This window comes from Lepidothrix coronata, unplaced genomic scaffold (genome assembly GCF_001604755.1).
Source record: "Lepidothrix coronata isolate B3197 unplaced genomic scaffold, Lepidothrix_coronata-1.0 Scaffold75, whole genome shotgun sequence".
Lineage (NCBI taxonomy): Eukaryota > Metazoa > Chordata > Aves > Passeriformes > Pipridae > Lepidothrix > Lepidothrix coronata.
In genome coordinates this window covers 8,151,105-8,171,203 of record NW_016690255.1, presented here as the reverse complement: position 1 = coordinate 8,171,203, position 20,099 = coordinate 8,151,105, and the positions used below count along the sequence as shown (strand labels likewise).

Here is a 20,099-nt window from a genome sequence, read left to right as displayed (position 1 = left end):
GCAGAAAAACTGTTTCACTTCAGGAACTACAGTTTAGGAGCCGGGCTAATTTGATGGATACTAAGAAAAATATTAGAAACCAGGAAAGGCCACAGCGTCCATTGAGGCTCATTTCATTCCAAATACACCTTCCCTAGGTTATCATCCAGTTGTTAAAAAGAAAGAGTAATGTTATCCATTTTTTATAATTGCACTTCTGGGTATTATGGAGATAAATACCTAAGCACTGGAGAAGTAACTTTCTTTCAGAACACTATTTCAGGAGGAAAATGCTTAAATGCAGATAGGTGGGATGACAGAAAAGAAATTAACCGACCCTAAATGAAAAATATGATGATAGTGATATGAATATATGTGTATAGTCATGGCCTCTCAAAGTTCCCCAGAGACAAGCTTCCAATCATGAGACTTTCCGATTGTAACCTTTCGTTTGATTTATTGTTTCAGGACCAATGCAGGAGACAATATATGACTTCTGGAGAATGGTATGGCATGAAAACACAGCCAGCATAATCATGGTTACTAATCTCGTAGAAGTGGGAAGGGTAAGTGATTTTTGTACTTAAAAAAATGAGAGACATCCAGGGTGTTTGCTTATGGAAATTAAATAACAGACCAACAAGATGCTTATATACTAAGTATAGCACATAAAATATTTATGACTGCCTGTGCTAAGAGGTTCATTATCAATTGTTTTTAAACGTGCCTTGGATGCTTGGCTTTGATAACATTTGCACAATAAAAAAGTAACTGATAAAGCTGCATTATGTACAGCAGAGTCTGCAAAGACTGCCAAAGAAAGAAGGTGCCATATCTTTGTACATATCTCAGATATACCATTTCAATTAAGGAAATCGGGGAATTTGTTGCAGAACAAAGTATGGAATCATCGGTTTTTTTTTAAGGGAGGCTAAGGGGATTAATTCTGAAACAGATGTCTGGGAAAAGTAGTTGGAAGTATGAAATTGCTTCATAGTATATTAGTCTAAATCAATCTGGTTTGTTTGGGTTTTACTTCCTGTAAGCCTTCTGGACTAAACCAGAAAAAATTAGTTTTACTCATTTGTACTCTAAATTTGTTTATCAGGAGGTTATCTTCAGGAGCTGCGTAGTAAAGGAAAGCTTGAGTTACCTGGTTGATACTGTGTACTTCTCTTTCTTTGCTTGATAACTTCTAAAGTAAGCCTCCTACACAAATCTTTATAGCTAATTTTGTTTTCAACAAGTATTGAATGGAACCTTGTTCTTTGTTTCCCACAACTGTCAATAACTGAGTCTTTTCATTTACTGCTTTGTCTATGCACTGGTGTCTTAGTTCTCATCTGGGATGTTTTTTCAAGAAAATTTGCCTGGGAACTTGGCATACAGATTTCATTTGGAATGAAAAAAAATCACTGCTTTTATGGGAACTACTGCAATTATTGTAAATCGAAGTGTTGAAATAAGAAGTCAAGTGCACACATCTCAGTGTGATCTGCATGGTTTTAAGAGATGTTTTTAATTTCATGCTGGTGGAGTGTCTGATACCCCCTCTGCCCTGAGGAGAGAGAGCACTGTTTGCGTGGTGTAAGTTTAAGTCCTTTTCAGCAAGTCCAGTTTTACAATCTCAGTTTATTCTTCCATAGGTCCTTTGTCAACTGATAATATAAATCCTAACATTTAAGCTGTGTGCTCAAGCACATATCAGGTGCCAGTATTATTTTTAGATATAAAAAAGATGGGGGTTTTGACTGCAATTAACACCTGCTGCAGGAACACATGTACAACTAATTGCAGAGACAGAAAAGGATCATGGAGGCTGCTTCCTCCTCAGTCCCTTGAGCAAGGAAAAAGGTAGAAATAGCGGGATGGTCACATATCAGTTCAAAATGGATGGATTTGTAAGAATAGGAGACTCTCCAGCAAACCTCTTTGTTAAAGCTTTATACACATTCATAAGTACCCAAGTGGACAACTTAAAAAGGGATGTTTTCAGGGTATGAATAAACAAGCCTGAGAACAAAAATAGCATACTGCATGAAACCACATACTGTTTTCCTAAAGTCAGTATTTGAAAGTGCCAATTAGAGTGAACTGTCAGGTGCCAGCAAGGGAGACGCCAGTCTTGGTGCCAGTGTTGGCAGCCTCCATTCTCAGCATTTAGGTACACAGCCCATTCCCTTAGCAGCAAATAATGGTTTGTGCCACTGCGGAGATTTCTTCAGGGTGCAAGAGTCCTAGTGGGATACAGATCTGTGGCTTTGTTGTTTCTGGCAGTGGTAGAAATGACTTTGTTCTCACTTTCTCTGGAGGCCAGCATAGGTGAGATTAGAGAGCAGAAATTGAAATGAGCTTTTAATGGAAATGAAATTGTATGAGCCACAGAACAATGCAGTCACTCCTCCATTGGTGTTTTTGTGCCACTCCCAGAGCTGGACCCATCAGTAACAAGGAGGCAAATTACAAACACACCATCTGTCCCACAACCCCTAACACAAGCTCGGTGCCACCTTGATTAGTAATGATTTTAATGGACCTTTTGGTAGCATTCTTGTAGGGCAAACTTTATAACCTTCCCAAATTTGAGGGTTTCTATTTCAATTGCTATTGCTGGTGTAAGGTTTATAGGAGTCTATTATTTTTATTTTTTCACCCCGTTGACCCACTGTAAACTGAGGAGGAAAATTCCCTTGTATTTTCAGGAAAGAGGGATATCTATTTAACATGTTTGCCACACAGCATACAGCCTTCATGAATTAATCATTGAGGGGGCTTATGTGTATTTGTTTACCAGGACTAGCTGGATAGTCATTAAATCGGTGCTAGGAACTTGCTTCTTGCCCTGGAGCATTATGCATCAGGACTGTTTTAATTGCGGGCAGAGGAATCACCATGAGGCTGTCCCTAATGCAAGCACCTGCTGCAAATGACTCAGTCCCCACATTACCCTCCAGCAGGGTCCAGGTACATCAGCCAATATCTGTCATTATCTGAGGCACACTTGTCAAAACCACACAACCCTTTAAGCTCTTGTGTGTTCCAGCAAGGGACCCTTGTCAGTGTTTCTGGCACCTGCAGACTGCTGTGCACCTGGTATTTAAATGGCACCGAAATGTGTTTTGATTGTTTTCTCTCTTTAATGAACCCACCTCAGGGACATTTAGCTCTTTATCAAGTAGCCTGTTACCCAGTCACTCACATTTACACTGCTTGTGTGGAAATTCAGAACTCACTTGTGCTGTTACACTAATCCATCTGCCAGAAGTCTTATCACAAAATCTGCAGGGCTCCCTAAGGAGACTTTTGTACTGATAATTTAAGCTAATGATTTCTAAACATATTTAGTCAGTTTTACGAAGACCTCATTAGAATGTGGCTGTTTATTAAAAATCTAAATGAGGTCTCACAGTCATTTAGGAAAATCATTGCTGAGTTGCATGAACAGTTCTTTGATAACAGATGATGAAGCAGTGTTTAGTTGAGATTGGCCTAGGCTGACATAAGAACTTTTACAAAAAAACTCTAAACAAATAAGCAGCCCTTGAAGCAGCCTCAAAAAAAAGTCCGTGTCTTCCTCATGCTGGGGAAGTCAACAACTTTCCACTCACAATAAAGTTTACAAAAAGGAAATTACAAGTAATTAATGGTATAATATACCTACATTTTTGTCCAAGACTCAGAATTTTCCAAACCACACACTAACGAGTAAAAAGCATAACCGAGAATCAAGACTCATAAAATTACATCAGTGTGACAACAAGCTATTTCAAAATAATGTATTTTGGATTATATTAATGCAAGAGGCCTCCATGCCCATGTTTGTAAGTGAAAAAGGAACTGAAGATAGTAGTGTAATTTCAGGGAACATCTTTTCCTGAGCAATTTAGCATAATCTGGTGGATTATTCTAGAAGAAACAAAACTTTTTATCCCACCAGTGTTGGGGTAATCAGAAAATAGACACAGGAGAACATCTTGCTTACTCCAAGAGACTGTTCTGGAGTACAAGCTCCAAAAGATGCAACTGGATCCTTCTGTGGAAAGCAATGGGAATGGATCAAGGAGTTTATGTACTGGCCAAAGTCTAAGGTTGCTTCTTGCTTTGTTTCAGTGTTTGCACACACTGAAGCATTTTTTTCCTCCTTAAAGAGTCATGTGGGGAAGATTTAGAATATATTCAATTGTGCCATCTAGCTGTCACCTCCATCTTTGCTTTTGTTGGGCTGATACTAATTCTTAGTTGGCAGAATCAAACTTGGCGTGTCACGTTATTTGTCATTTGTCAGTAGTCGCTTTCCCACTTGCTTGAGGCAGAAGAAATTAAGTAGTATCTGATTAATAAATGGTGAAGGGCACTGATGAAATTTAGTGGAGGTAGTTGTTAAATAAATGCAGTGCAAGGACTCATGATTGTCTACATGCTCTTTTATATTAAAAGTATTCACAAACAAAATCACTAGAAATAATTATAAAAAATAAAACCTCACCCCAGGAGCATAGTAATTACAGTAATTAGAGTTTCTCAATTATTATCCAGAATTAGAAAGCAGCCAGGGCTAATAGTGTTAATAAGCACACAAAAGACCCATTTTTTGAAAGGAAGCGAGGTTGACCACAACAGAAGGAATGTGACACAAACAGGAGAATGAAGGTCAGCTGTAAACTAGTAAATAGCCCCTGTGCCTGCATGCACACCTTAGTGCTACCAAAACAGCCTCTCACTGCCAGCTTATCTCTCAGGAGTGGTGTGCTTTCCTGATAACCATTTCACACTCCTCCTGGCTGACAATTCCCTCCCAGCAGCCAGAATGGCTTGTCTGCATAGGGCAAAAGAAGGAATACAGTGGTGGTTTAGCTTTTCCTTTGCTTGTTTTACCAGACCTGTGGCTGACATGTGGCACTTATCTGCATTGCTACAAAAATGTGGATAACTCTGACTTTTCATGCGTAAAAGAGTATGGGGTTCCACATGACAGTGAGGAGATCCATACAGTGGTCTTGTGACAGAGAGGGAGTATCTTCTTGATGCTGGCTGGCTAAAAAGCATTCCCTGTTGTCAGATAAATGCTGTCAGAAGAGAGTTATTCTTCTCAGGAAAGCCTATCAGTGGGCCCAGCCCTGAGCAGTCTTATGTTCATGTCTTGAGTGCTCAGGATGTGCAGCCTTGGTCAGCATTCAAGAGACATTTCTAAAACAGATAAAAATATGTTTCCTCAACAAAAAAATACAGAAATCTTTATGATGAACTAGATCTTTAGATCTACCTGATGGTCCATTTCTGTTTTAGGCAGACATTAGATATCCAAGAAAAACTGCTAAATAAAGCCCTGTCCAAAGACTTCTTACTTAAAACAGGTTGCAGGAGCAAACCAAAAACTTCATTGGAAATTCTAACAATGTAAAATCTATGTGAAATTTCCAATGGATTTGCTACCTACATTTAGAATGAAAACAGAATCTTTTAACACAAATCTATTATGAAGCTTGCACTTATGCATTTTACAAGTTTTGAGAAACTTCCATGCAGAAGAACTTTCTAATAAACAAAGATAAACTTAAATTGTATTTAAGATTCAGATCACCCAATACAGTGATCTTGCAGAGGTGAAACACAGTGGCTCTTCAGCACGTCTCACAAACAGCACATTTGTATTTAGTATAAATGGAGGAACACTCTGTCTAATTGAAACTGCCTCTAAATGTAATAAGCCAAATTACCTACATTGGAATTAATTCCGGATACTGGTGTTAGTGCTCCTTAGGAGATGTGCCAGAGAGTTTTTGTGCATACTGGTGACTAAGATTTCATTTTAACTTTTCTACTGAAAGAAAGAAACCACATTTTGTAAATAAGAGAGGAAAAGGTTGCTATATGAATCCCTTACCTACCTCTAGGTAACTCTACTCTCAGCATCTTAAATCTATAAATAGTTTTCTTTCCCATCTGTAGAAAACTTTTTCTTAAAAATGTTTACCCCCCAAAAAAGGGACTTGTTCTTATGGTACATAAGCACATGGTTTTATATTCTGTTGTTATACTTTCAGTTTCACTCTAATTCCAGTATCTCTTATCAGATAAACTACTGTTTATACTTTTACAGAGTATCAATGAGAAAAATAGAAAAAAAAATCAAACTTTCAAGTCAGTGAATCCTTCTAGTCATCAAAACAGATTTCAGCTTTCTAGACTTCTAACCAGAAATAACAAGTTTACATTACTGCATTATATATAGTAAGGGAGGAGACCTTAGGGAAAAGTTGGACATTGTTCTTCAGGAAAGAGAAGGAAGGACTCTTTGCAATCATATAATAAAGATGTCCCCAGATTAGCAATGTTAGCATCATCAGACAGAGCATCAAGCTACAAGCATTCAGCACTCACTGTCCATGTCGCTCAAAGCAGACATAGTTTCAGCTCTCAGTGTTTTGATGCATTCTCGTCTCCAGTAAAAGCTATGTTTCAAAGAATGTTAATCAACAGAGATTAATATCTTAATGCTTACTAATCCAATTGAGATAATTCACTTTGAGAAATAAACAAAAGAGGTTTAAGGGTACAGAAATGCAGTGACCCCTTTGTTGGCCTAGCTGAAGTGCTGCCAAGGTGTAGGATGTAACTTTAAGTGCATTTTGCAAAGAGGTGGGGCCTCAGGTTCTTTGAGATGTCAGGGCTAGCAAAATGGCTTCATAACTGCAAGTTTCCTCACCTTAGCAGTCTAGAGAAATTGTCTCTCTGTAAGGGAAGAAGTATCCTGGAGGCACTGACAACAGTTTTACTTTATACAGTAAAGTAACATGGAGAGCTTTCTAACCTAACATCAGCTGATCAGGTTTTAGAGCCAGAATACAATCCACTAACTAGGTGGTGCTCTGTACTCAGCTAATGGCATGATTTTGTTCTTGGAATGGAAGCATGGCTCAGAGCACAGGCTGTTCTGCTCAATGCAGGCACATCAGGTCTTTGGAGCACAGGATCTGAGTAATATACTCATGATTTCACAGTTGTATCAGGAATTAAGATAGGCTGTGAGGAGCTTCAGCTAATCCTGTAACCATCATTCATCTTGGCGTGGGACCACCCTTCTCATGTGTTCTGTGCTCAACCTTTTTTCCTCCAGGGCTGTACTAAGGTGCACAAAATTGCCTAAACATAAGCAATGAAGTGGAAACCATTCGTATTTTTCTGTTGGTATTAACAAAGGAGACAGGAACACTAGAACAGCTTTACCTTGGTCTACCGTTACCCTAAAGCAACTCTTCTAGAATAATTCTTCTTTATGGCCAAAGACCACACCATGAGTTTGGCTTGTCAGTTTAATTTCATCTAACCCAAGTGACCAGGTTGATGGCATGCTAACAGTATCCCTGATTCTTAAGAAGAAAGGGATCACACTCATTTTCTCAGGTGAAAAGCATTAATGTATGGCTACTACTGGACGTGTCCAGAAAGCCAGCTATTCTGGGTTGAAGTTGATATGAGAGTACATTCAGTAGGTGGCTGAGGGTTGCACTGCTGAGGCAACATAGAGCAGCAGAAGGTGGAGAATTATGTCAGCTCTGAGCCATCCCTGGAAGAAGTCAGACTGAGCTAGTAAAATTCATGGAGACACCTCCCCTCCTCTGGAAGCTATGAACAACATAAAGACTTCTGGCTGACTCTATAGAGACCCGTTCATCTGATGGCACCAAACAGTATCTCAAAAGTTGTAATTCTTAATACTCTTCCCTACCTTTAAGAAACCTGTAAAAAGAGGTATAAAACAATTAACTGACTTGCTCGAAAGCAAACAAAAGAAAATGAAAAAAAGAAAGACTGGGGTTTATCTTCTGTCAAAGGTTGTTTTATAACATATAAAAAGATTCTTAAATCATAATACATTTTTTGTTTGAAAAGTATTTAGATAAAAATACTTTCAATTACTGGATTTCCTTTTATTTTAAGTCAGCCAAATAAAAGTATATGATGTTATCCTAGGTACATCTGTAAGATCTGTTAAAAATTTTCACCAGTGAGCTTGGTTGGCTATTTCATTTTATATCCAAGGGGTTTCAAAATTTATGTCTGCAATATCATCATTACTTAGTTCAGGATTAATTTTAAATTAGAATATATAATACTGCTCTTCACTAATGACAATCCATGCAGGGCATAGTCAGTTAAATCACCTTCTTGGAAAGAGTATTTCAGAATCAAAGGAAATTGGAAACTTTGAATAATCAGTGTTATTTAAAGTGTTCTGTACAGACTACGAGGTATATTTCACAACCCGCTCACATATTAAGTCTGTTATACTACTCTATTCCAGACCTCTAAGTAAATGAATTACTGTCCTGGCTTTCATACTGCCTTTAGCTAGATGTGTCACATTGCCAAATTGCTAAATATACAGCTTCAGAAGTCACAATTTGGGTTTGTTAGCCATCCACTGCCTACATTGTTTGTTGTATTTAGAACTACCAACAACAACTTTCCACCTTCATTTTAAATTCTAAGTTTCTCATATTAAACTGTTTTAGTTTAATGGAACGAGAGGGTGGATGTAGATAATCCTCTTCTCCAAATTTCTAAAATTATTAGTAAAATAAACATGTTTGAAACAATTGGACAGTGTACCTTGGGATGAATAGATTAAACCAGAGCATTTTCATTGTGTCTCTGGCAGTCACCCCTTTATCTCATCTTGTGATGAACATCTGTATTTTTTGGCATGTGGTTAGTATATAAATGTGGGGCGTATCTGAACAAACTCTCAATTATAATTCTGCTCAGATGAGAATTCAAAATTATGTTTTCTGCTTTGAGGATGATATTTACTGTTATGGTAGCAACTGTGTGGAGAAAAAAAAGTAATGCATTTAATATTCAGTTCTGGAATCATGTATCAATTATTTAGCTAAACCTTCTGTTAGTAGGCTTTTTTTTGTAAAACATGTACCAAATGTTTATAAAATGGAAAAGAGATTCATCAAGTTACGATAGCTAAAGCTATGCTAAAAAGAAAAAATGAGCATATGTTACCAGCAGTGTTTCTCATATTTAATGAGTAAAACCATATTCTATTTTGTTGCAATTGTCTTTCCTTGTGCAAATAAAGGCCCTGATCCAAAAAGCATTTATAAATGTGATTTTGATTTGCACTATTTAATCTACTTCTGTCTTTAAGACATCTTTGCATTTATTTGAGTGGTCCTGGAGACAATGGGAGATGGATCTTTAAGCATTTACTTAACTTCTGGCTCACTGGGTGTCCATGGAGTTCCCAGGTCCCGAGCTCAACACGTGCAGAGCATTGCAGAACAAGAGCCAAAAGTAGGAAAAACGCCTGAATTAAAATAAAGTTGAGTTTGGGTGGTTTTTTTCCCTTCCAGTGAGTGAATCATCAGTTGGTCTGTGGCTCTGACTGCAGCTCTGGCACCGTTCCCATGGCTTTTACAGCCCCTATTCCACTTGGGAGAGTTTTCAGGAAATTGTGTTGTCATGGATCCTTCTGCTCAGCTCCAGTCTGCTCTGTGCTCAAAATCCCCTGTGCAGCTGAGTAAGAAATCCCTGGTGGGCCCAAGTTGCATGAGGCACAAAAGGCTGTAACTTCTGTGCAACATCCCCCAATGCTTCCCTAATTATTCCACTGTATCATCTTAAATAAGGTTCAAAAAAAGAGTGGAAGCAAATCCAACAGTTGAGGCATAATAAGATGGGGACTGTGCTCTTCTAAATTGGTCTTTCTGAATGTCCCTAGTTTTTAGTCATAATCCAGACTGTCTAAATTTAGCAAGTTAGAAACGGGCATGTTTTCCTTCAAGGTTGAGCAATTTAGATCAGACAGGGTTGCTTTTTTTTCCCCCTGATTGTTTATTTTCCTAAACTAGAGCTGTTTTGAGGATAGCAGGTGCCCGTCAGAAAAAAAACAAAGCTAAAGGTAGCAACAAAGAGACGTGCTGATCCGTAGTGCTGTGCAGGGTCACCACTGCAGCTGCTCCCTTCCTACGTGTGCTGGCTGTCTTTGTGTAGTTCAGGTTCCACCTATGGAACGGATATGTGAACAGGCAGGAAAAGGGAATCGACTCCAGAGAAGGGGTTGTCAGTGTGTTGCTCCAGCCCAGAGGCAGTGTAAAATGCCTTATTCTTCATGAAGAGACAAAAATCATCTTAGCCATACACAGGAAAACCCTGTTTCAAAGAGTTCATGGCAATGACTATAGAAGGGTCAGTTTGCTGGCCTGAGGGATTTGAACAGTGTGAATTTTCTGGATTATTTTAACAATACAGACAAAACAATGAGCTTTCAATGTTTTTCACTTAACTTCTACCAGAGGATTTTTGGAAATACATTCAAACAAGATAAGATCTGAATAAATATCAAGTAGATGCAACAATAGATAGCAGCAGCAACTACTAAACTGCTTGCAGCAATGTTTAATGCTTCTGAAATGGTCATTTGTTGCTTACAGCGGATAGATAGGCTTTAAAGATAAATACAGGTTTGTCAGACATCCTGTCATTTAGGTATCCTGGGAATGGCCCTCAGCTTGGCCCTTCGCTAGTGGAAACCTTCTCATCCCCACTGACACCCTGTCAGCTTGCTGGCTGTTGAGTGTGGAGGGGGGAGCACTCTTGCTACCCTTGCCCCTGGTACAGGAGTGCTGAGCACTGTAAGGACTGTCCAGTATCCCAGCTCCAAGCCTCTTGCTATGGAAGGGAACTTTATAGACTGGTGTTTGCTACTTGTCCAGAAACCACCCTTAATACGAGATGAAATGTGAAGACTATCAAGAATTTTTCTTAGCTAATACTAATGCAGTTACTGGGTCTGAAGACAAGCACAGAAAAATAAATAAAAACCTGCTTATAAAGCTACCTGAACTTCAGCTTTGCTCTAGGAGCTTTCCATCAGCTGTGTAAGCAGGAATAAGCTGTTAAGATGCTTGTTTAATTTTGTGGCTGAGAGCCAGGGCTTCTGACCAGGCTACTCTTTTTCTCTGAAGAGGATCCTGATGTGGGGCTGTGTTTTTCCAGCCCTTCAACTCAGTTCTATTCAGATTTAAATTTTATCCTGCTAATGAGTCAGAAAAAGGGTCATAACTACTGACCCTGCCTGAACAAACTTTTTATTTTATCAGCCAATGTCACTACTATAATGTGGCAAGAACTCTCTTCTGTTCATACAGTAAAGAGAGGTTGCACATGATTATAACCTACATCCTTGAAATAAATTCTGAGAAAAGTATTTTCTTCTGCCTGACAGGACAAGTATATAATCCTTTATATACTGAACCTGGACGTTGTATAAATAAATCATTTAAATCATGCCTTACAGTTTTCACCGTATGCTTATACATGCATCCATCTTTTGCTCAAGACTAGACATGATAGTAATCCAAATATTTTGGCATGAAAATGGATTTTAGAAATACTCATATCTGTTGTGAAGTTTAATTTTTTAATTTTTTTTCTATCAGTTTTCTATTGAATATTTGAAGTGTTTGGGGTTTTTACACAACTCGTTTAGGTGCATATTTAAGTAAGCCACATTTTCATGTATTAAAAGATCCATTTTAAATTTTCCCTTTGGTAGGAGAAAGACAGAAACCATTCCATGCAGCAGATGTGTAACAGATGCCACTCCTAGCACGTACCGCACTACTGGATGATGCCCAGATGCAGTGGTGATAGCATAGCTACTAACATAATAAAGCAGAGTAAGAGAGAGACATATAAGTAATGTGTCAGCTTCCCTGCCCACCACTTTGTCCACACAAATGGGAAGGAGGATAAAATTCTTAAGTCTGTCAGCTATCTACATGGTCACATACAGTCCCCACAACGACCCACTTTAAAAAAATAGCAGAACAGTGCATGTTGTATACATACACGGTAAGTACTGTGAAGTCCATCCCATCTAGACCACACTAGGGCCTAGAAAATCTGAAATACAGTTCAAAAAATACACCTCCTTTCCATCTCCCAAGATGAATTTGCCAAGAACACAAAGCCCCAAAAGCCTAGCGATAGCAGTATGGGAGAAAGAGGAGTTCATCTCACCTAACCTCAGCCATTAAAAAGCCAAACAGCTAGGTGAAGGCAATCATCTAGCCTTTTTTCATAGTTAACAAAAATAAATGCACCTCTAGAAGGCATTGGTCCTACTCATTTTAGGTTAAGCTAAGAGTGATGAATCCTAACCATAGTGGTTGGGGTCGTCTAGTAAATTAATGTTAAAGCCTGGACATAAAACTCACCTCCTGACTTCAGTCATTGAGTTTTGCTATTTGACCTCTCATCAGTTCCTCTGGAAAGTTAATCTGAGAAAACAGGTACTTTTCTAACAGTAGAGAATCGTAAAATATCCTGAGTTGGAAGGAACACACAAGGATCATGAAATTCCAACTCCTGGCCCTGCACAGGACAGCCCCAAGAGTCACACCATGTGCCTGAGATCAATGTCCAAACGCTTCTTGAACTCTGTCAGGCTTGGTGCTGTGACCAGTTCCCTGGGGAGCCTATTGCAGTGCCCAACTGCCCTCTGGGTGAAGAACCTTTTGCTAAAGGTTCTTCATATCCAACCTAAATGTCCCCTGACACAACTTCAGACCATTCCCTCATGTCCTGTCACTGGTCACCACAGAGAAGAGATCAGTGCCTGCCCCTCCTCTTCTCCTCATGATGAAATTGTAAACTGCAATGAGGTGTCCTTCCTGTCTGCAAAACACTTTCATTTTAGAAGGGAGTAAGATATTTTTGAGACAAATCACCACCTAGAGGTTGAGGAAAAAAACCTTCTGGTGGTAGTTGTTCCTCTGGGCACACTTTGCTTTGGAAAGCACAGGAAATGAACTGTTACTGTAACTGAGTTGTGCAGGGTATAAATATCCCTTGTGCTTCATACAAATTTGCCTTACTTCACTAACCACAACACAAAGCTTACCTGCAACTCTGAAAACTGTCTTAAAAAAAAGAAGAGGCAATGTTCCTTAAACATTAATCATTTCCATGTGCAGAAAATGTGACTGTTCTGTGCATGATTGCATTTTAAATCAGAAATCATTGCACAGAATACAGAATGGATTCAGTGTGAACCTTCTAAAATAAATGAACCTTAATTTATTTTGTATTTTTTAAAGGTCAAATGCTGCAAATACTGGCCAGATGACACAGAGATATATAAAGACATTAAAGTTACCCTAATAGAAACAGAGCTCCTGGCTGAATATGTGATTCGAACATTTGCTGTAGAAAAGGTAAGTTTCCAAATTCAGTTTTCTTAAATACAATGATGTCTGCTGAAGTAACTTATATAGAGATTCGACGAGGGAAAGTTAAATCTTTTGACTGACATGCCGGGTTTGTAGCTATTTTTGGGTAAACGACTACCGCCCTCTTACGGTAAACTGTGTTTTTCTTTAAATGCAGCAACTTCTATGTGCTTTTCATCACTTTTGGCCCCTGCCTGAGTTAGAAAAAGTGTTCCAGGTTAATTCCTTGCCTAGGAGAAATCAAAGCCTCCCTCCCAACAATCAGTTGAAAAACACATTCGTGCTTCTTTCCCATCTTATGTTCCCTGCAATCATTTTCTGTCTGTACCAGACGCTGCATGCAACATTATTCAGAAGTGGTGGAGAATACTGTTATCTGTTGGGCCAGTGTGTGTTCCTGCTCTGCAGAGATATATTTGTAACAAACTACTTTTCTTCTGAAGGCAATTTACCTTTTCATGTGGACTCTGTCTTTATATGGAGAATTCCAATCAGTGTGTTGCATTATTGTTTATTAGAATAATACCATGAATTTGTTTGATGCTTACTAGAACTTGTAGCTCTCCCAAACAGCTTACAATATATGGAAAACATACAATTAACAAAGAAGGTACTTACTGAAGTGAGCTGGGTCAGTCAATGGTGTCATGCATTTTGTGTCAATTCAGTAGTTTCATTCAGACTTCAGTAAAGAACAGAAATGTTTTAATTGTACACATCAGGACTCATCTGAGTTGCAGAACACCAAGGAAACAGCCTCTCTGGAAGACTAATGGCACAACGATGTTATGTTCCCTCAGTATCACCATGAGTAGATTTTCCACTAATTAGTTTAGAAAGCTCCTTTTGATTTAGTTGCAGTTCTTGTGAAATGCTGGTTCTCTGTAATGATGAAATAGTATTCAATTACGGTTTTGAAGAACAGAATCTTTAGCATCAAAGTATTCTGCACCCAGGTAGATGAAACTGCCAAAAAGATGACCCAACAGGGTCTCTGTACCTACATTCAGAGTAACAAAGGAATTAGGTTTTTTTCCTGTTTTATTCTTCAGTCTAATACTTAAATATGCATCAAAACAGGAACCTGAGGCTAATGATAATAGAATTATGTGGTTTGAATGAACTGAAATATTGTATCATGTTTACCACTATACATATTGTACATTGAATTCATTCAAGCCTGTTGTTTCCTTCCATTTAGGTATTTTTAATAAACAGATGAGAAACGGTGGCTACACTTTGAAGTAGCTGAAGCACTGGTTGATTTCTATTCTGCAAATTTTAAGCTTATGCTTTGATGTTAGCTTTTCACTTCTTAGCTGGGACTGAAAAAAAGACCTAGAGGATTTTACAGTTGAACATAACCAAACTGTCTTGAATAAGTGCATTAGAACAGATAGAGATAAAAGGCACTAAACATTTTATTTCTTTTTAAAAATCTCCATTTGAAGAGATTTTATTTAGACACTGCTTTTTAATAGTTGGTAGTTTTTCAGTAAGCCTCTAAAAGCAGTGTCAGTGTAGTTTGAGTAAAGTACATTTGTTTTTACCCTATTTTCCATATTTTTTAACTCTTCCAGTGGTACTGGAAGGTCAAATCCATACATCTCTTCCACCAGAATTCTCGAGTTTATATTTTTGATGTACTGGGACTGATGCTTTTCAAGTTCTCGAAGTCAAGCTGCATGATGAGACAGAAAGCACCCTAAGCAAACATGCAGATAATACCAAGTGAAAGATGGTGTTGGAACACTTATCATTGGAGCCTCAATTCCAACAGACTTGAAGATTTGACTAACAGGAACTTTTGTAATTCAACAAGAAAAAAACGCAAAGTTCTGTGCCTTAGACGGCCTAAACCCCAGTGTCAGTACAGGCTGACATCCGGCGACATCATCTGAAATCCAGAATAATTATGGATTTAGCACGTATGAACTGCAAAGAAGAGGGTTAAGGGAACTAGCCTTGCTTGGTGTGGTAGAGATGAGGAGGAGGAGTAAGGAAGATCTAATTTCAGCCTGCAACGACCTCAATCAAATATGTTTAGAAAAGTAGAGGCACCAAATTCTCCACTTTTGTCTCAGTGGTAGTAGGTGACAAAGAAAGAGTCAATGGCCAAGAAGTTGCAGTATGGAAAGCTTGCACTGTAAACACTCCTTCAGGAGGAGGGCAGTGCAGTGCTGGAGTAGGTTACCCCAAAAAAATGTGGAATCTCCATTCTTGGAGGTCATCAGGGCTCAACTAGGCAGATTTAGTGTTGCCCATAGACCCTGAGTTGGAAGTTGGACTGCAGACCTCCAAAGGTCCCTTCTGACCATCTTTTTTGTTTTTTGACGAACATCTCACATGCTCCTGAAGTACACTTTAGAAGTTGATTTGTTTGAAGATAAATTGATCACTTATTTTAATTTTTTTTTAAATGGATATTGAGTAGTAGGGGGATAATGCTAAGAAAATTAAACCCAAAAGTGCAGCCTGATTCTGAAGACCACTTCCTAGATACACTTTGCATTGTGTGAATGAGCAGTTCCTTTGGAGCAGTTCCTTAGCAGCACAATAGTTAACTCAGATGAATTAGTCATATAGTAACACAGAGCAGCAGCATAAGCATTTGTAGCATTTTTTAACATCCTAGGGTTTGTTAGCAATGTACACCATCCATTTCAGTGGAAAGAAAAAGTAAAAAATACAGTCTTTCCAAGCTAAGCATATGCTTTATGATTCATACAGTTGTGGTGCTATTTTGGGTTTAGAAACCAGCAGGAAACTACAGACATGAAAATCATTCTTTCGGAGGTATAATAAGAAAACTCGTTATAAATAAGTACCCTATATGCAAAACCCTCTCTAAGTAGCTGTTATCAACAATAGACAAAAAGGCAGTCAGCATGACAGACAGCCTTTTCAAAACTAATGCACAAGATACACAGGACATAACCTAATCTGTGCAACAGCTGGGCACATTGTTTTGGAGGGGCAGTTTGCTTTTTGTAAATTGTTTGAAAATTTGGGCTGCATACAGCATGAAGTATTTGCATGGAGCACTCACTTCGGTCCTCAGCTTATATAGTCATGGCATTGCTATTTTGTATGGGATCTTTGTTTCTTAAGGGATGGTGAGCAGTTGTTATAAGCAATATAAAAGTGTTGGAGACATGGATACCCTACCTACACACAGCTATTTAAGTTAAAGGCCTTGTTTACAGTAGCAAAGAGATGTGTTAACTAACACACTCTGCAATCCTCAGAGTACAGAGACCAAATTGCATTCGAATGTGTTTGCTAGACTGTCTTAAAATGCAAATTGTTTTGTCTATTCCTGGGTTTCAATATGCTTTAAAATTGATTTTTAGGAGATAAGGTCATTTCTGTTGCAAGGATGTGATCTCCTCAGTCTACACCACTGTTGCATGTGCACTCAATCCTCTCCCTTGCCTGCCTTTTTGTGTCACAGTTTCCAAGGGAGATGAGATATTCCTCTGAGCAAATGCCCTGTTTCCACATACCCCCAGCCTGAGCTGTCAGACTATCAAAGACTCCAAGATACACCAAACTATCCCCAGTCACGTAGCCCTGGCATGGCCAAAATTTTTCAACCATCGAAAATCCCAGACTATGCATACTAGTAATAAATTAGGAAGCTTATGTTACTTATTATGCAAAGAGAGTAAGACCTTTTATATGTAAACCAGCTCAAGACAGGAAATATGTCTTTAAGAAGAAAAACTGTAAACTGTAAACTATTAATATTGTAGGCATTTAGTCCAGCCTAAACATGATATGCCATAATTTTGCTGTTTGCTGATGAAGTATGTATGATGGCCTCCAGACTGTGGATTTCTCCCAAGAATAAAATATTGGCGGCTACATTTTTAGAGGGGGAAGGGAAAATACAAGCACTAAGAAAATAAAACTTAGCATACACACTTCTAATATCCAGACTGCTCCCGAAAGTCACATGGGAAATTACTTACACAATCAGCTTCTCATTCATACCTGTCTCACTGTATCCATATCCTTGTGGACTGTGGCAAATCATCTGAAGGTTTAGCATGTGCAGGGCTACAAAGGCAGCCCCTATGATTGGAGTTGCAAAAAGGTTTCTTACTATTCAGCTGTTTCTTTCAGACCAATGAAGGAGACAAATGATAAGGAAAATCATGCTGAAGCTGTAGTTCCCCGAAGTCAGCAGCAAAACTCCTGTGGAGAGCAGTGGGGAAAAAAGTCATCTGTACTCTATGTTCAACCTTGCTGCTGACCTATTCTGTGATCATGCCATGCATCTTAGGGCCACAGTTTGCAAAGCAACCTAGTGCTTAAATATAGAGATGAGCATCTATCTTGTTGCTAAAGGTTTCTAGCCAATCTAGTGCTTACTTAATTTTGTTGTAAGGCTTTAAAACCAGTTGATACCTAAACTTTGAACTTGCTCTCCTGCTACGAGAAAGCTCTCCAACAGTCTGTACAGCTTGTGTTGGTAGGGGGTGGATGCTTTTCAGCGAGGCTCAGGCTTTTGAAGTTTTCGACCCTTGCCTTTTCAACAGAGAGGCGCCCATGAGATTCGAGAAATACGCCAGTTTCACTTCACTGGCTGGCCAGACCACGGTGTACCCTACCATGCCACAGGCCTGCTGGGGTTTGTACGGCAGGTCAAATCCAAGAGCCCACCAAATGCTGGCCCTCTGGTTGTTCACTGCAGGTAGGTAACATAGAAATCTCTCTGTTGTGTTTTGTGCTAAACCCAGGACCTACTTTTGCTTCTCCTGTACTGTGTCATCCCCACACAGGTTGCTGAAGCCACTGGAGCTCTACCCACAATAAGTATAAACAAGAATACGTATATATGAAATATGCAATGTATAAACAAGAGTAAAAAATCAAGTCTGAAGTACTGCAAATTCCTAGCTCAATTTCAGTAACATCCAACTGATCGAGTACCTGTGAGATGAACCATTACACCTCACATTTCCAGTACACACTGCCAAACATTAACTGTGCTTTTCTTTTACTTCAGTGCTGGTGCTGGCAGAACTGGATGCTTCATTGTTATTGACATCATGCTAGATATGGCAGAAAGAGAAGGTGTTGTAGACATATACAATTGCGTGAGAGAGCTTCGATCCCGGAGAGTTAACATGGTGCAGACCGAGGTATTGTTAAATCTACTGGAATACGGCTTTGCAAAAAAAATATTCTTCTAGCCCATAAAGATAGAGCTTTGTAGTTGGCACCCTCCAGAAAGTCGTTTATTTAATCATATGCAGAAAATAATCCCCGCACAAACTTGAAGAATTCCTGCCCAAACAAGTGCACAGTTACACTGCATTGAAGGTTCACTGTGGGTTTTTTTACAAAAACGAAAACAGCGAGTGTTTCCTCTCTGGGAAAGATTCATTCTGGAGTACATCTAGTTGAGGCTCAGTTATGTGATAGCACCTACAGATCTGCGTAGAGGAATGAGAATACCAGAAACATGCTGAATTTTATTATGGAGTGTTACTGCACTTCTCTAACTACTTGTAGTTAGTTTAAGTCAGTCTTTCTATACTAATTTCTAAATGAGTGGGATAACGTTTTATTAGCTGTGGTTATTCCTTCTGGTCTTGCTTCAGTGCTGTTAAACTCAAGAGAGAAGTAGAAACCATATTAGTTGTTATTTTTTATTTACAAAAATACTCATAACCTAAGCTCTCTCTGTCAGTAACTATATATATTAATTACTTTACCAGGAACAGTATGTATTCATCCATGATGCTATCCTGGAGGCCTGCCTTTGCGGGGACACATCTATTCCAGCTTCTCAAGTTAGGTCTGCTTACTATGAAATGAATAAACTGGATCCTCAAACTAACTCCAGCCAAATCAAAGAGGAATTCAGGGTAAGTAGTGGATAACATTGCCTAAAAGCCATAGTTTATCTATACTAAAGACTTCTGCTTAAGTGCTTATTCATAACCATGTGAATTGTGGACCAGACCTGGGAGGGAAAGACTGCAAAAAGGGAAAAATAACATGTCTGTCATTGCTCTTGACTGATGCTGAATCATGAAAGAATGCAATGGGGTAGTAGTAAAATAGTAGTAGTAGTAAAATATTCTTTTTACTCAAGGGAAACATGTCGATTCTTTCTACTGTCCTTTCTCTAGAAGGCAGGCTACTCTGCAGCTCTCTTTGAGGTTATTTTTCAGATCTGTTTCCTTCCAGGATTTTTTTTTCTTCCAAACCCTGCTGACTGTGATGTGTTTTCGTTTCTCTGCATATTGATTCCCTCTGAAACTGAATGCTGAGCTGATCTATTCTTAAATATTTTGGGTTGCTTTCACTGCTGTGTTAATTTTTTCCGGTTGTATTGTTTACTCTTTTTGAAAGACTTTAAATATGGTGACTCCGACACTGCGTGTAGAAGACTGCAGCATAGCGCTTTTACCACGAAATCATGAAAAGAATCGTTGTATGGATGTTCTGCCTCCAGACAGATGCCTGCCTTTCCTCATAACGATAGATGGGGAGAGCAGTAACTACATCAATGCTGCACTGATGGATGTAAGTCTCTACTATATCATTAATAATAAAAAGGGAATAAGCAGCCCTACAAACTGAGCAATGCCAGAAAATGGAGTCAGCATAAGAAGACTGAAATCCTTCTAGCTTGTTTTGTTTTCCAAAAGCATGGCACAAAATCTTTAAACCTCCAAGTACATTTAGGATCACACATATGTTATGTCACAGCCAAGGTTCCAAAGCCATGCGCAGAGAGCAATTTAGGGAGTTTTGATAAATTAAATCTGTCTGGATTTCTCCCTAGTGCTTGAATTTTTAACCATCTGGCCTAGGAAAACAACAGTTACCTATTAAGAGATTAAGACAGTT

General features: G+C 38.8%; 1 protein-coding gene across 11 annotated transcripts in view; it reads left to right on the top strand.

Annotated features, from left to right (window-relative positions):
• PTPRM (protein tyrosine phosphatase, receptor type M) overlaps nt 1-20,099 on the top strand; it is a 461,846-nt gene that overhangs the window by 427,297 nt on the left and 14,450 nt on the right. For all 11 annotated transcript variants that reach the window (XM_017819524.1, XM_017819523.1, XM_017819522.1 and 8 more), the window contains 6 exons: nt 448-545; nt 13,098-13,214; nt 17,774-17,928; nt 18,244-18,379; nt 18,959-19,108; nt 19,599-19,772. In XM_017819524.1, the coding sequence (XP_017675013.1) occupies nt 448-545; nt 13,098-13,214; nt 17,774-17,928; nt 18,244-18,379; nt 18,959-19,108; nt 19,599-19,772 (830 nt within the window). The remainder of the gene's footprint in view (nt 1-447; nt 546-13,097; nt 13,215-17,773; nt 17,929-18,243; nt 18,380-18,958; nt 19,109-19,598; nt 19,773-20,099) is intronic.